Genomic DNA, 13,898 nt, shown 5'->3' on the forward strand with positions numbered 1-13,898 from the left:
GAAAATGCAGAAATATTGTCCGGAGAAATCTTGGAGAGGCACCTAATCTAATCAAATAACTAAACATAAACTTTACTAAAAAATACATGTTGGACAGCAAATTAAAGATACACTAGTTCTTAATGCAACCGCTGTGTTAGATTTTTAAAAATAACTTTAGTACGACATACAGCTTACGTTATAGCGAGACAGCGCCCAAAATCAGGGCGGAATATACGTCTAAACATTTGACAGAAATACGAAATAACATCATAAATGGTTCCTACTATTTGATGAGCTTCCATCAGAATCTTGTACAAGTTGTCCTTTGTCCAGAATAATCGTTGTCCGGTTGTAGAATGTCGTCTTCCTCTGTCGAATTAGCTAACAAAGCTGGCCATGCGGCACAGAAGTGTCCAACTCACCATAACACATAACAAAGAAAATACCGAAAATCGCAATAAACTGATATAAGTTGGTTTAAAATAACTAGTTTATGTTTTTAACACATATATCAAATAAAATCAGAGCCGGATATATCTAACGTCTATAACGAAAGCTTTTCAGAACGCAATCCTGAGGTCCCTCTCGCGCCAAGCTGAACGGTGAAAAGACTAGACCCACCGTTCCAAGAGGTCTTGTTCGGCCTCACATAGAGCTATACACCCCATTCCACCTCTCACTGCCTGGAGATTCACCATTGAAAAGTGTTTCTTGATGGGATACTACAGGATTTTGGCAATGAGGCCCTTTATCTACTTCCCCAGAGTCAGATGAACTCAAGAATACAATTTTTATGTCACTAGATAGCATTGACTCGCAAAATTACCTCCAACTTCCTTCTTTCTGGACACAAAAATGGTATCCACAAGTTCATCGGTCTCTAGGGAAGTAGATAAAGGGCTTCATTGCCAAACTCCATAAGTATCCCTTTAATAGAAGACTAAGTTCAAACTGTGTCTGGGAAACTGACCGTCTGTGTACATAAACCGATCCGCAATCCCTGAAAATATGAACTGTAGTAAAGAGAAAAAAATTAAACAAAGCATAAGTCTGATAAGATTCATATTATAAAAAAAAAAAAAATACATTCATACAGAAATAACAATTTTGCAAAACTATTTCAAATATAAATTGTCAGAGCAAAAATAATCTTACATTGTTTTTTTTGTGTCTTTATTTATTACAAACATTCTGTAGGGAACAAGGGGAGCTGTGTGTGGAGGAGATAGACATATAGAGAATGACACCCTATTCCCTGTATAGTGCAATACCTTTGAACAGAGCCCTATGATCCCTGGTCAGAAGTAGTACACTAATCGGAAAACATTTGGATGCAGACAGTGATGGAAACTGTTGGTTAAGACTCAAACAAATGAGGTTTGATTACCACCTGAATGATATTGGTGGTTCTGTTACAAAGACAGAATGTTCTACTTCTATTCCTTGCCCCCAAAAAAGCATTACCGTTGCTGGCATTGTAATGTTTGTGCTAATCCTCTGTACTAAAATACAGAGCATTTGGAAAATATTCAGATCCCACGACTTTGTCCACATTTTGTTACAGCCTTCATTTTTTTTATTTTACCCTCATCAATCTACACACAATACCTCAATGACAAGGCAAAAACAGGTTTAGAAATGTTTGCCTATTATACATAATACAAAACTGAAATATCACATTTACATAAGTATTCAGACTCTTTACTCAGTACTTTAAGGCACCTTTGGCAGTGATTACAGCCTCAAGCCTTCTTGGGTATGAGGGTACAAGCTTGGCACACCTGTATTTGGAGAGTTTGCCTCAAGGATCTCTCTGTACTTTGCTCCGTTCATCTTTGCCTCGATCCTGACTAGTCTCCCAGTCCCTGCTGCTGAAAAACATCCCCACAGCATGATGCTGCCACAGCCATGCTTCACCGTACAGATAGTGCCAGGTTTCCTCCAGACGAGACACTTGGCATTCAGTCCAAAGAGTTCAATCTCAGTTTCATCAGACAAGAGAATTCTGTTTCTCATGGTCTGAGTCTTTAGGTGCCTTTTGGCAAACTCCAAGTAGGCTGTCATATGCCTTTTACTGAGGAGTGGCATCCATCTGGCCACTACCATAAAGGCCTGATTGGTGGAGTGCTACAGAGATGGTTGTCCTTCTGAAGTGTCTGCCATCTCCCCAGAGGAACTCTGGAGCTCTGTCAAAGTGACCATCAGGTTATTGGTCACCTCCCTGACCAAGGCCCTCCTCCCTCATTTGCGCAGTTTGATTTTTATCCATTTTAGGATCAAGGCTATAACCTAACAGAAGTTGGAAAAAGTCAAGGTGTCTGAAAACTTTCTGAATGTACTGAAAATATTGTGGCCCTGCTTCACTGATCTTGCTGCAACATCAAATTCCTTTTCACCCACAGCATGGCATGTAAATGATATTGAATAGAATAAGTCCATGTACTTTGTTATACTTCAATTTTTAATCCTTGAGTCTAGCCTTAGACATTTAATGACACATGGTACAATAAATTATCCTTTAACATTATTATTTCGGTCCCTTACCCTGCAAAAATATCATAGTCTCTAAATTCCCCACCCATTAACATCCTATTGTACTGTTAATACACAGGGCAAATAACATTGACGAAAGATGTCACATTTTTCCATGTGTGTACATAAACAAATCAGTTTCGAATGGGGAGAGATGGATTGATCTTTTACATTTTCTACAGAATCTTGTTCACCATTGGTTTTGATAACACTGTAGCTGCATGGACTAAAACAAATGAATGCCCAAATGGGTCAATAGCAAACTCCCAGAAACAGCAGTTAACAGATTCTATGCCAGCAAAACATTTAATTAGAAATGCAATACAAGGTAAGGCCTGTCCAACTAGAGCTTGATAATTACAATAAATCTTTAGGGTTTTTCCTTAGCTTGGTTGGAGGGGGAGGATATTGGTCTACAGTGAGACTGGGCCCTGAGTTCTCTACAAACCCAAAGCCCAGACATTGTTGAACACAGCTGCAGCACTATCACTTTCAAGTTAACCTTGTCTTTACACAAACCAAAAGCTCCATGACCTAGTGCTAGGGTGCATCTGAAAGGGCACCCTATTCCATATAGTGCACTACTTTTGACCACCATACATAGGGGTCTGGTTGAAAATAGTGCCCTATAAAAGGGAACAAGGTGCCATCTCGGACTTAGCCCTATAGTCTCATCAGGTTGTTTTGTACCGTCGAGCTACATTTTTACACAAAAACCAAATGTGGAACGACATACAGTACATTTGTTTAATAATACATTGTTTAAAGTGCTCTACATGATGACTTGAAGATACCCATTTAAATTCCATTTACATGGGTTTTGGTCTGATTCAACTGAATGTACTATATAGATAGGTTATAGCAAAACAAAAGCACCCTGATGATCTAATAGAGGATCTTTACTCTGCATGTCATAAACACTTTATTCACAAATCTACATATGGGCTAATAGGCCTAGCTGTCTCTGAAAACAAGGAACGGTGCAAGTAAGTTCATGTGAAATTGTGCCTTAAATCTTTTCAAATCACCCATACAATGTGACCCCCACCAGGAGAAAACCAAACCACAAGTCTAGGTCACTTACACAATGCACTGTTAATTAAATTAAATGGTGTCTTATCAGGTAGAAAAGATGGAATATACAAAATCGAATTCAAGAGTCCTAAATGCATAGGAGTGAAAAAAATAGCTTCATGAATGATTCAGTTAATTAGGCAATAGTGATTTCTCCAACCAAAGAAAGTACTGAATACAAAAAAAAAAAAAATCAAGGCTTTATGTACAATATTGTAACATTTGACTATTGGTATTTAGCTGCACTTTGATAGAAATCCATTTGCAGTCCTGATTCCGGAATAACAGGAAAAGCAAATAACCTCCAGAACCATGCAACACCTGTCTATGATACTGAAGTTATAGTATAGTTCATTGTGTTATAACTTCTAAGCACATTAGCTGTGTTATAAAAAAACAAGCCATGTACATATTGCACATTTAATAGCTGCACCAAACACTAGAAAAAAACTCACATTGTGGAGTTTCTGCCCTGGCCTCTGCTAACTGGAGGGGATACAACATCACCCCCTACCACAACCCCTCAAGGCTTCTGGCAAAAATTAAAAAATAATAATTAACTCAGTCTCGCTGCTGCTTGACAGGCAGGTAGACACTTTCCTCACACACCCGTACTCACGACCACAAGGAAACAGAACTTGTTCCCTGATACCATTCAGTCCACAGAAACAACGGTACCATAAGACCTTTGCCTCCCCCTCTTTGCACACTGGCAAGGCAACCCAGTCAGATATTCGCAGTCCACACATGCTTACCGTAGAAAGTTTTTGTGAAGTACCAGTGTATCGGTTGTCCAGGAGACAGTTGCGCCACCTCAATACATCACGCACCAACCACACATTAAAAAAAGAAATTAATGCATTGTGTCTTATTTTCTCTTTCCCATTCCCTCAATTAAATTGTCTGCTTCCTTCCATACATAATTTTGTCATTAGTTTTCTCCAAGGGGTTCGTCCATCCCGGAAGCACTGGGTATGGTGCAAAATGGCAGGCTTTGGCTTGAACACACTCCCCTAGCTCAGTCCTCTGAAGGGCAGATCAACCATGAGACTGGTTATGAGACAACATTCCCCTTTGCTGCGTTAGTTCGTTTCGCTAAATGGCTTATATGGCTCCGCGACGCTCAGAGGTGTCTCTTCATGTGGAGGGCAAGGTGATCGGACCTGGAGAAACACCTGGAGGCAAACCGAGAGATGGAAAGTGTGAACTGGAGTGTACTAATACAAAACAATACTGAATATGTCTAGGATACAAGTACAGATCCCAAATGAACATTACAGGCTGGCAATATAATTACATATTTTAAGGGTTGAATTACACATTTGACTAAGCATTTTCAGGAAGCACTTGTTAACAATGCAATGCTATTCACATCAATGAATGAACAGACATACTAACAACTCGCACTTGAGTAAATGGTATCAAGAGGGTTTGTGTAAACACTCAGGTGGTCTCAATTGTAGATAGCATAGTGATGGAGCTTACCTTTCACAGTGACTGCATTTAAATGGCTTGGCCCCAGTGTGCTTCCTGAAGTGTCTGGTTAGCTCATCACTCCGTGCAAATCGCCACTCGCAGCCCTTCCATGAACACTTGTATGGTTTTTCACCTATGAAATAAACAAAAATAACATGACCTGTGAAATTAATGCAATATTGAACAATCCATTTTTAACCTCCAGTCAATGTGAAACATGCTGTGTGCTAAGCTAAGGTAAATTGTCATCGTTCCTTCTGGTCAATGACCTTTGGTAGTAAAGAGAATGGAAATGACATGGCGGTAATCACTTGACAGCTACACAACTTTACTCAGACACTACAATAAATCTAGTCTAATTCCAATGAACCTGTTACCCAACTCAAAAACATGTTAGGAACAAAGAAAGGCCTCTTATCCGTTGGACGTAATTGCAGTCTTAAAGAGTCAGAGCTCGTAGAGAAACCACACATGTAATTTCACACAGCTAATCAAAAATAGGGAATGGTCAGTCTCCCTTTTCCAATGCTGAAACGAAATCTGTTTTGAAGAACCATAGCTAATGGCTGTATCCCAAATGGCACTATTCCCTATACCTACAGTGCATTCGGAAAGTATCCAGAACCCTTGACTTTTTCCACATTGTTACGTTACAGCCTTATTTCTAAAAAATTATAAAATGTTTTTCCTCAATCTACACACCATACCCAATCATGACAAAGCCGAAAAAATGTGTACTATGACAAAGCAAAAATGTTCCACATTTATACAAAAAAAATGTGACTGAAATACCTTTACATAGGTAAACAGACCCTTCGCTATGAGACTCGAAATTGATCTCAGGTGCATCCTGTTTCCACTGATTATCCTTGAGATGTTTCTACAACTTGATTGGAGTCGACCTGTGGTAAATTCAATTGATTGGACATGATTTAGAAAGGCACACACCTGTCTATATAAAAGGCCCCACCGTTGACAGTGCATGTCAGAGCAAACACAAAGCCATGAGGTGGAAGGAATTGTGTCGAGGCACAGATCTGGGGAAGGGTACCAAAACATGTCTGCAGCATTGAAGGTCCCCAAGAACACAATGGCCTCCATCATTCTTAAATGGAAGAAGTTTGGAACCACCAAAACTCCCTAGAGCTGGCCGCCCAGCCAAACTGAGCAATCGGGGGATAAGGGCCTTGGTCAAGGAGGGGACCAAGAACCCGATGGTCACTCTGACAGAGCTCCAGAGTTCCTCTGTAGAGATGGGAGAAACTTCAGAAGGACAACCATCTCTGCAGAACGCCACCAATCAGGCCTTTGTGGTAGAGTGACCAGATGGAAGTCACTCCTCAGTTAAAGGCACATGACTGCCCACTTGGAGTTTGCCAAAAGGCACCTAAAGACTCTCAGACCATGAGAAACAGTGTATATAGTGCACTACTATGGGGTGCCATTTGGGACGTAAACCAAGTCCATTCCATCCCCATGTGCACTGTGGCTGCCTTTCAGTGTGACCGTCTCCCCTTCCCCTCAGCATTCAGACACATTCAAGGTAGATTAGGTCACAGTCATGCGTGGCTAATATTCTGAGTAACTGCACCTTGGCACTCTGACTGCATGAGGACTCGCAATGAACTGGATCTGTAACTTTGATTACATTACACAACAAACAAGACAGACAATACCATTTGGTGAAATAAAGAATAGCAATTTCTTGCAGTTAAATTACATATGACTTGTGTGTAACAGTAATGAAGGCAAGCTAGTCATGGCTCTCAACAGCATCATGCCAGAAACGCTAGACCCCCTCCAATTTGCATACCGCCCAAACAGATCCACAGATGACGCAATCTCAAGCGCACTCCACGCTGCCCTTTCCCACCTGGACAAAAGCAACACCTACGTGAGAATGCTGTTCATTGACTACAGCTCAGCATTCAACACCTTAGTACCCACAAGGTGCATCACTAAGGTAAGGACTAAACACCTCTCTGCAACTGGATCCTGGACTTCCTGACAGCCTCCAAGTGATAAGGGTTGGCAACAACACATCTTAAATACTGGGGCCCCTCAGGGGTGCATGCTTAGTCCCCTCCTGTACGCTCTGTTCACCCACGACTGCGTGGCCAAGCATGACTCCAACACCATCATTAAGTTCTGACAACAGGTAGGCCTGATAACAATGAGACAGCCTATTGGGAGAAGGTCAGAGACCTGGCAGTGTGGTGCCAGGATAACAACCTCTCCCTCAACGTGTTCAAGACAAAGGAGATGATTGTGGACAAAAAAAAAAGGGAGGACCCAAAAAAGGAGGACCCAGCACGCCCCCATTCTCATCGATGGGACTGTAGCGGAGCAGGTTGAGAGCTTCAAGTTCCTTGGTGTCCACATCACCAAACGATCAAGGTCCAAACACACCAAGACAGTTGTGGAGAGGGCACGACAACACCTCCCCCCGCCCTCTCAGGACACTGAAAAGATTTGGCATGGGTCCCCAGATACTCAAAAAGTTCTACAGCTGCACCATTGAGAGCATCCTGACCGGTTGCATCACCGCCTGGTATGGCAACTGATCGGCATCTGACCGCAAGGCACTACAGAGGGTAGTGCGTACAGCCCAGTACATCAATGTGGCCAAGCTTCCTGACATCCAGGACCTATATACTTGGTAGTGTCAGAGGAATGCCCCCCAAAAAATTGTCCAAGACTCCAGTCACCCAAGTCTCCTCTCTGATACGGCAAGCGCTACCGGAGCGCAAAGTCTAGGACCAAAAGGCTCCTTAACAGCTTCTACCCCCAAATGGCCACCTGAACTATTTACATTGACACCACCCACCACCCACCCCCCCTTTTACACTGCTGCTACTCACTGTTCATAATCACTTTACAAAGACCTCAACTACCCTGTACCCCAACACATTGACTCGGTATCGGTACCCCCTGTACATAGCCTCGTTATTGTTATGCAATTTTCTTGTTACATTTTTTATTTATTTTTACATTAGGGTTCGCGCCCAGGCTCTGTCGCAGCCGGCCGTGACCGGGAGGTCCGTGGGGCGACGCACAATTGGCATAGCGTCGTCCAGGTTAGGGAGGGTTTGGCCGGTAGGGATATCCTTGTCTCAGTATGTAAATGTAATAAAATGTATGCACTCTACTGTAAGTCGCTCTGGATAAGAGCGTCTGCTAAATGACTAAAATGTAAAAAAATGTAGTTTATTTAGGAAATATTTTCTTTACTCCATTTCAAGAAACGCATTTTTGGTTAAGGGGCTAGTAAGTAAGCATTTCACGGTAAATTCTACCTACACCTGTTGTATTTGGCACATTAGAAAATTAACATTTAAATTGAAGTGAGGAAGCTTTGTGCCATCAATGTCACTTTGGCCACAGGTTGTGTTCCCCCCCCAAGGTTATGCAATGCAAATGTAAACACCAAAGCCAGAGGCCTCCGTTGTGATAGCATAGGGAAATGTGTGTTTCACAACCTGTATGAGTGCGCTGGTGTGCTTTTAAGTGCGAACTCTTTGTGTAAACCTTGCGGCATCCGTTGAAGTGACACCTGTGCACCCGTCTCCTCCCATCCGGTGATGGATCTCCACTGACCAGCCTAGTCTTTCCCGAGTTCTTCCCGATGCCGCCTGTCCGCATTTCTACCGGCAAGTGCAATTCCGTGTGTACGCTTCTCCAGCCTTGTGAGATGCTGGGTTCCGATCTGACCTCTGGGGAGGATGGTGGAGTGCTAATGATACAAGCGCTAAAAGGTCCAGAACAGGCCAGAACCGACCCCAGAGGGTTTGAGGTAAAGCTGTGTGCTTGCGTGAGCTCCCCAGAACTGTCTGACGCTTCGCTGTTGGCGTCAGAGTTAACACTTTTGGTTTCCAAGATTGGGCTATCCTGATTGTCCTCTTTGACCAGAGGGATCTTTGAGTCGGAGTCAATCGCTTCATCCCCACACGCCAGGATCACCTTGCTCCACGGGTCATGCTCCTGCGTCTTGAACTTGATATTGGACGTTGAGACGCAAGGCTCGCTCTGTAGATACCGTTCCAACTCCAAGCATGTCTGGTTGAGGAACAAACAAAAACACATGATTAGAATGCATTAATAGTAAAGATCACAAGGTGCATTGCATTTCAGACAGCTACCAGACCACCAACAAAAGTAGTAGTAGCAACAGCATTGACGCTTTATGACATCATAGTTGTGCTACTTGTTTCTTTTGGTTCACAGTGCAGAACAGCTGTGTAAACCACAGCCTCACATTCAAACATCAAGTCAGCTCTTCTTGACCATCACATATCCTAAGTAGCATGTACATGTGGAGGAACAGTTAATATATACATTCTCAGTTCTGTGGTGCAATGAATGACTCAGAGCATATTTAGTGTCATTTTAAGGAAGCCACTGAACTTCCTGCTTCCCCAAGACTCATTCAATTGACATGACGCATTGCATGCATCGTCCTTCCCCCCAGAATGCAGTCATTCAGTTCTCCATTCGTTACAATAAATATATTCAGATTTGATCCTAGATCTTGAAGATTCATTAAAAGCAGGGTCATCTGCTTGGAGGTATAGCAGGATGTAGGTTTGACAAGAACAGCTGAAAAAAAATAAAATCGGCCCTAGGCAAAGGGCATAACTACCCCTTCCACAATCTTAGCCAATCATGTCAAGTTACTCATGTGCACATGAATTGGTCACTGCTGACATTTGATACAGTTTGGATAGAAGCATACTGAAATACACTGCTCGACATGCAAATGTATTGCTTCAGTAGTGTTTCAGAGGAATAAACCGTATGGTCAGTATTATTGAGTGAGAGATCAGACTATGGTTTTAATTTATAATTAAAATACCCTTTCCATTTATTTTTGTAAAAATAAGTTATACTAAAATTAATGATAGTCCATTCCTGTCAATACTGTATTAAAAAAAATAGATAACACATAGGATGTGTGTTTTTTCATTTGTAGCATTGTGTGGCGATTTCAATCTATCCACGTCGCAGAGATCAGCACAGCAGGGCTGCTGGCAAATGTATGGCGAGATGGCATTTGCAACAGCACTTGATTTAGTTCAATAAAAAATGTACACAAAAGCATTGTAAACAGGGAGAAAGTACCTGTTGTTTAGACTGATTTCCCTAATGATTTGTCAATTTGTGCACAATTAATCTGTGCTTCAGTCTGAACTATAGCCTACTGATAACCACAGCTTTAGGTACCCTAGACAAGCCTATATGCTCTGATCCCCTCTGGCCAGGGGAAAGGAAGTGGTAACATCATGCATTTATAGCGTAAAATAAGCCCATTTATTTGTGTTAATAGAACATTTGAATGTGATAAAATGTGGTTTATATGTCAAACTTCGGGTGGCTCAGCTACCTAGGCATTTTTAATCCAAATTTATTGACTGGAATTAATCAATCAACACTACTGATGACATACTATGTGAGTAACTTTCGCTAGCAACAGCAGGCTAGCTAGCTAGATTGCCATAAATGTTATGCTTCTCAACCTGTCCCCAAATTAATATAGTTGGTTGAGAGTTCCTTTTGATATTTCAACCTGCGTGCCCTCGTCGCGTCTGGTGTGGGTGGACACAATCAACGTAAGCGTGATGGCGCACACGTGCGGTCTCGTCAGCATGTTAGGAAACTACTTGCATCAATTTCAATCACATAAGATTAAAATTGGGGTCAGTTATGCAAGACTATTGGTGTAAATTGTATACATTTTCAAAATTAAATGAAAACATTTTAGGCTGGCAATAATCTGGTTAGGCTACTTTGCAGCAACAAAACATCCACTTACTAACGAGGTCAGTTCCGCAGCATTTTGACTGACAACTGACATCTCCATTAGGCTACTTGAACCAAATAATTGCTTTCGAGTTCATTTCTGAGATTCATAAAGGCGTGCACATGCAACAACTTAAAGAAAATACCAAACCACTAGGCTACGCTACCAGATACTAACGTTAGTCACAACCCATTAATTGCAATGCAAACTCCCGAGAGGTCAAACATTGCAACACTGAACAAGACTTGTGCCATACATTGATTGGTAGCAATGGTCTCATGCGAATCAACAAGCTGTATAGAACGCCATATCTTTTGCATCTGGTGAGGCTGGTTGGGCCTCCATTCAGAGATGCCCATATAAATAAGAAATAGACTATGCTTGGTTATTTTCCACATGTTCTAGACAAGAGCGTGGTTTCCCAACGCGGTCCTGGGGCTTCCGCTGTTGGGTTTTGCCCTAGCGCTACACAGCTGATTCAAATAATCAAAACTTGCTAAAGAGTTAGTTATTTGAATCAGCTGTGTACCTGGGCAAATACCAAAACGTGCACAGGGGCCCAAGACCAATGGGAAACCGTGTTCTAGGGCTTTCACGCAAACTGAGAGTTCGAATTTGACACATCCAGATGGACACGGGCATCTGCATGTTCGAACTACTGACAAGTTGACAAAAATATACATTTAGTGTATAACTGAAGAAAAAACGGAACGCATTGGGCAACCGTTTGACCACAGACAAATAGAGGACATTTGAATACAGTGAAAGTGCTTTCATAAGATACAATGTATCAATTTGTATCAATTAATTTATAATTTAAGTACTGTAGTACTCTACTGCCATGCCACAGTAACATCCAATCAAAAAACACGACTGATTGGTCAGAGCTGTTAATTTCAGTTAAATCAATAGTTTCAAATTATAATAAATAATATTAGGCTACCTGCTGCCAATATTCCTCCAGTGATGGTAAGGCTGAAAAGTAGCCCGTGTCGTGTACAATCTGAAGTTCGTGAAATATGCTGCACATTGGTAGAACATCCATTTGAAATCCGAAATGTGGGCTAAAAAGCTGCGCTTCAACAAGATCAATATGTTAAAAATGTTGGTCAATCTCGAACAGGCAAGTTTTACTTGGACATATAAAGTGCACTGCAGTTAAACGTTGTTTCGCTGCCCCGTTAACAGACGACTGTTCCTCGCTGGTGTTGAAGTTACACTATTTACAAGCGCTGAACTAAACGCGAAGCCAGTAACATGTAACTTCCGTATTCAAACCTAGCAATTTACCCAACACCTCGTGACATTGGTCCTGTCAAATGTGATTGGTGAATTTGACTCATAGATCCTTTACATTCATTGGACAGCTATTTTTAGAAGCGTGTGCGTGTGCGTGTGATATTGCCTACTCTCTTCGAGTGTCAGTGAGTTGCGCCTCTGCACTTTCCGCCACAGAGAGCGCATTTGAGCAGCAACAATGTTTCCTGGTTGGAGACATTTCAATGTAGTATACTTTCTGCAAGTTATTCACCTCTAAAACTAAGTTTGCGACAGCACTAGATAGCCAGATAAGCTAGCTAGCTCAAAAACTAGCTTGTCTAACGTACATGGAAACTTCCACGACCAGAACCAAAAGGAAAGAAATTGAGAGATCGGCAGATGGACAATTAACCACAAAAGATGGTATGATTTTGGGTACTCCTCTTCAGAATGTAACTGTGGGAGGAAATACTGCAATGGGTGATGAAAATGTGGTGAGCACGGACAACAATGCTCACAACTTGCGCCCCTCCAGTCCCCAGCTCAGGCCGTTCGTTACCTTATGACCCCGGCACTCCAGTCAAGCCCCAGGGGGAAAAAATGAGGCCAAGAGGGTGTCACTTCTTGAGATGCAAAACAATATTGTAATGCTTTTGACAGCAACGATAGATGAAAGAGCAAATGGCTTGGAGGTCATGGTTAGGGAGAATTACGATGAAAATTGAGGCCATTAAAAAATCTGACTTTATCTTTGGAGAAGTGAAACCCCTCAAAAGTGACATGAAGAAAGTGGAAGTTATCTGCCAGGAAAATTAAAAGAAGGTAGCTGAACTCTAGCAAAAGGTGAATGAGGCGGAGAGATACCAGCGCAGGTGGAACCTGAGGCTCCATGGAATTCCAGAGCAGGCGGGTGAGGACATCAAATGCAGAGTTGTTGACATCTGTGGAGCTGTCATTCTCGAATCAAAAGCCAAACTTCAGGAAAATGTAGACATCATCCATCATTTGGGAAGACTCAAGGATCAAGACAAGAGACAGCAGATCTACACGGGATCTTCTCTGGAGGCGAGCGAAGAATTGTGAATTCCTCATCAAGCAAAAATTGAGGTTCACGGAGGATCTGACCTCAGCAGACAAAGTGACAAGAGGGAAACTCTGGCCGATGGTGGCTGCAGCTCGAAAGGCAGGGACAACTGCATTTTTTATCGGTGCAAGAATGATCATCGATGGGAAAGAAATGCGGCCAAATCAGAACATTTAAGAGAGAGCCAGAGTCTAACTCGGACAGAACTGTCAGGCCAAAAAACTGATTGCCAGGTGAAAAGCAGCCTTTTATTATAAAAAATTTACACAAACACTTGAATGAGAAAAGGCTGACCTGAGAACTGGTAAACTAAACACTAACTATAGGTGAATAACTGCTTATTGTAAAGTCTACACAATGTCTCCCCCTTGTGGGAGTAAGAATACTTTGGTAACTTTATGACCAATGTTAGTTTTTGTTGTTGGAGAGGTTAATAATGGGATGGAAATCGTTTTGAGTTACATATCCTTAGGAAAAGCTTATATTAGCATAACAAGGTTGTTGGTTGAAGATTGTTTATCTCTTTGTTCAATTAATGTCAGGGGTATTCGTAATTTACTCAAGCATAAGGCTATTTTCCTGTATTGCAAACGGTTTAATGCAGACTTTTACTTTTAACAAGAGACTCATGCTTGTTCTTCCGATCTATCTTTTTGGAAAAATCAATGGGGTAACGATATCTGGTTATCAAAT

General features: G+C 41.8%; 1 protein-coding gene across 1 annotated transcript; it reads right to left on the reverse strand.

Annotated features, from left to right (window-relative positions):
* Positions 1–2,145: 2,145 nt before the first annotated feature.
* LOC120051197 (Krueppel-like factor 6) lies at positions 2,146–12,069 on the reverse strand. Its single transcript, XM_038997925.1, has 4 exons — positions 11,805–12,069; positions 8,544–9,120; positions 5,074–5,197; positions 2,146–4,763 (listed from the first exon to the last, which is right to left on the reverse strand). Exons 1-4 carry the CDS (start codon positions 11,904–11,906, stop codon positions 4,712–4,714), a joined length of 855 nt encoding a protein of 284 aa, XP_038853853.1. The 5' UTR covers positions 11,907–12,069; the 3' UTR covers positions 2,146–4,711.
* Positions 12,070–13,898: the final 1,829 nt, after the last annotated feature.

Source organism: Salvelinus namaycush, chromosome 7 (genome assembly GCF_016432855.1).
Source record: "Salvelinus namaycush isolate Seneca chromosome 7, SaNama_1.0, whole genome shotgun sequence".
Lineage (NCBI taxonomy): Eukaryota > Metazoa > Chordata > Actinopteri > Salmoniformes > Salmonidae > Salvelinus > Salvelinus namaycush.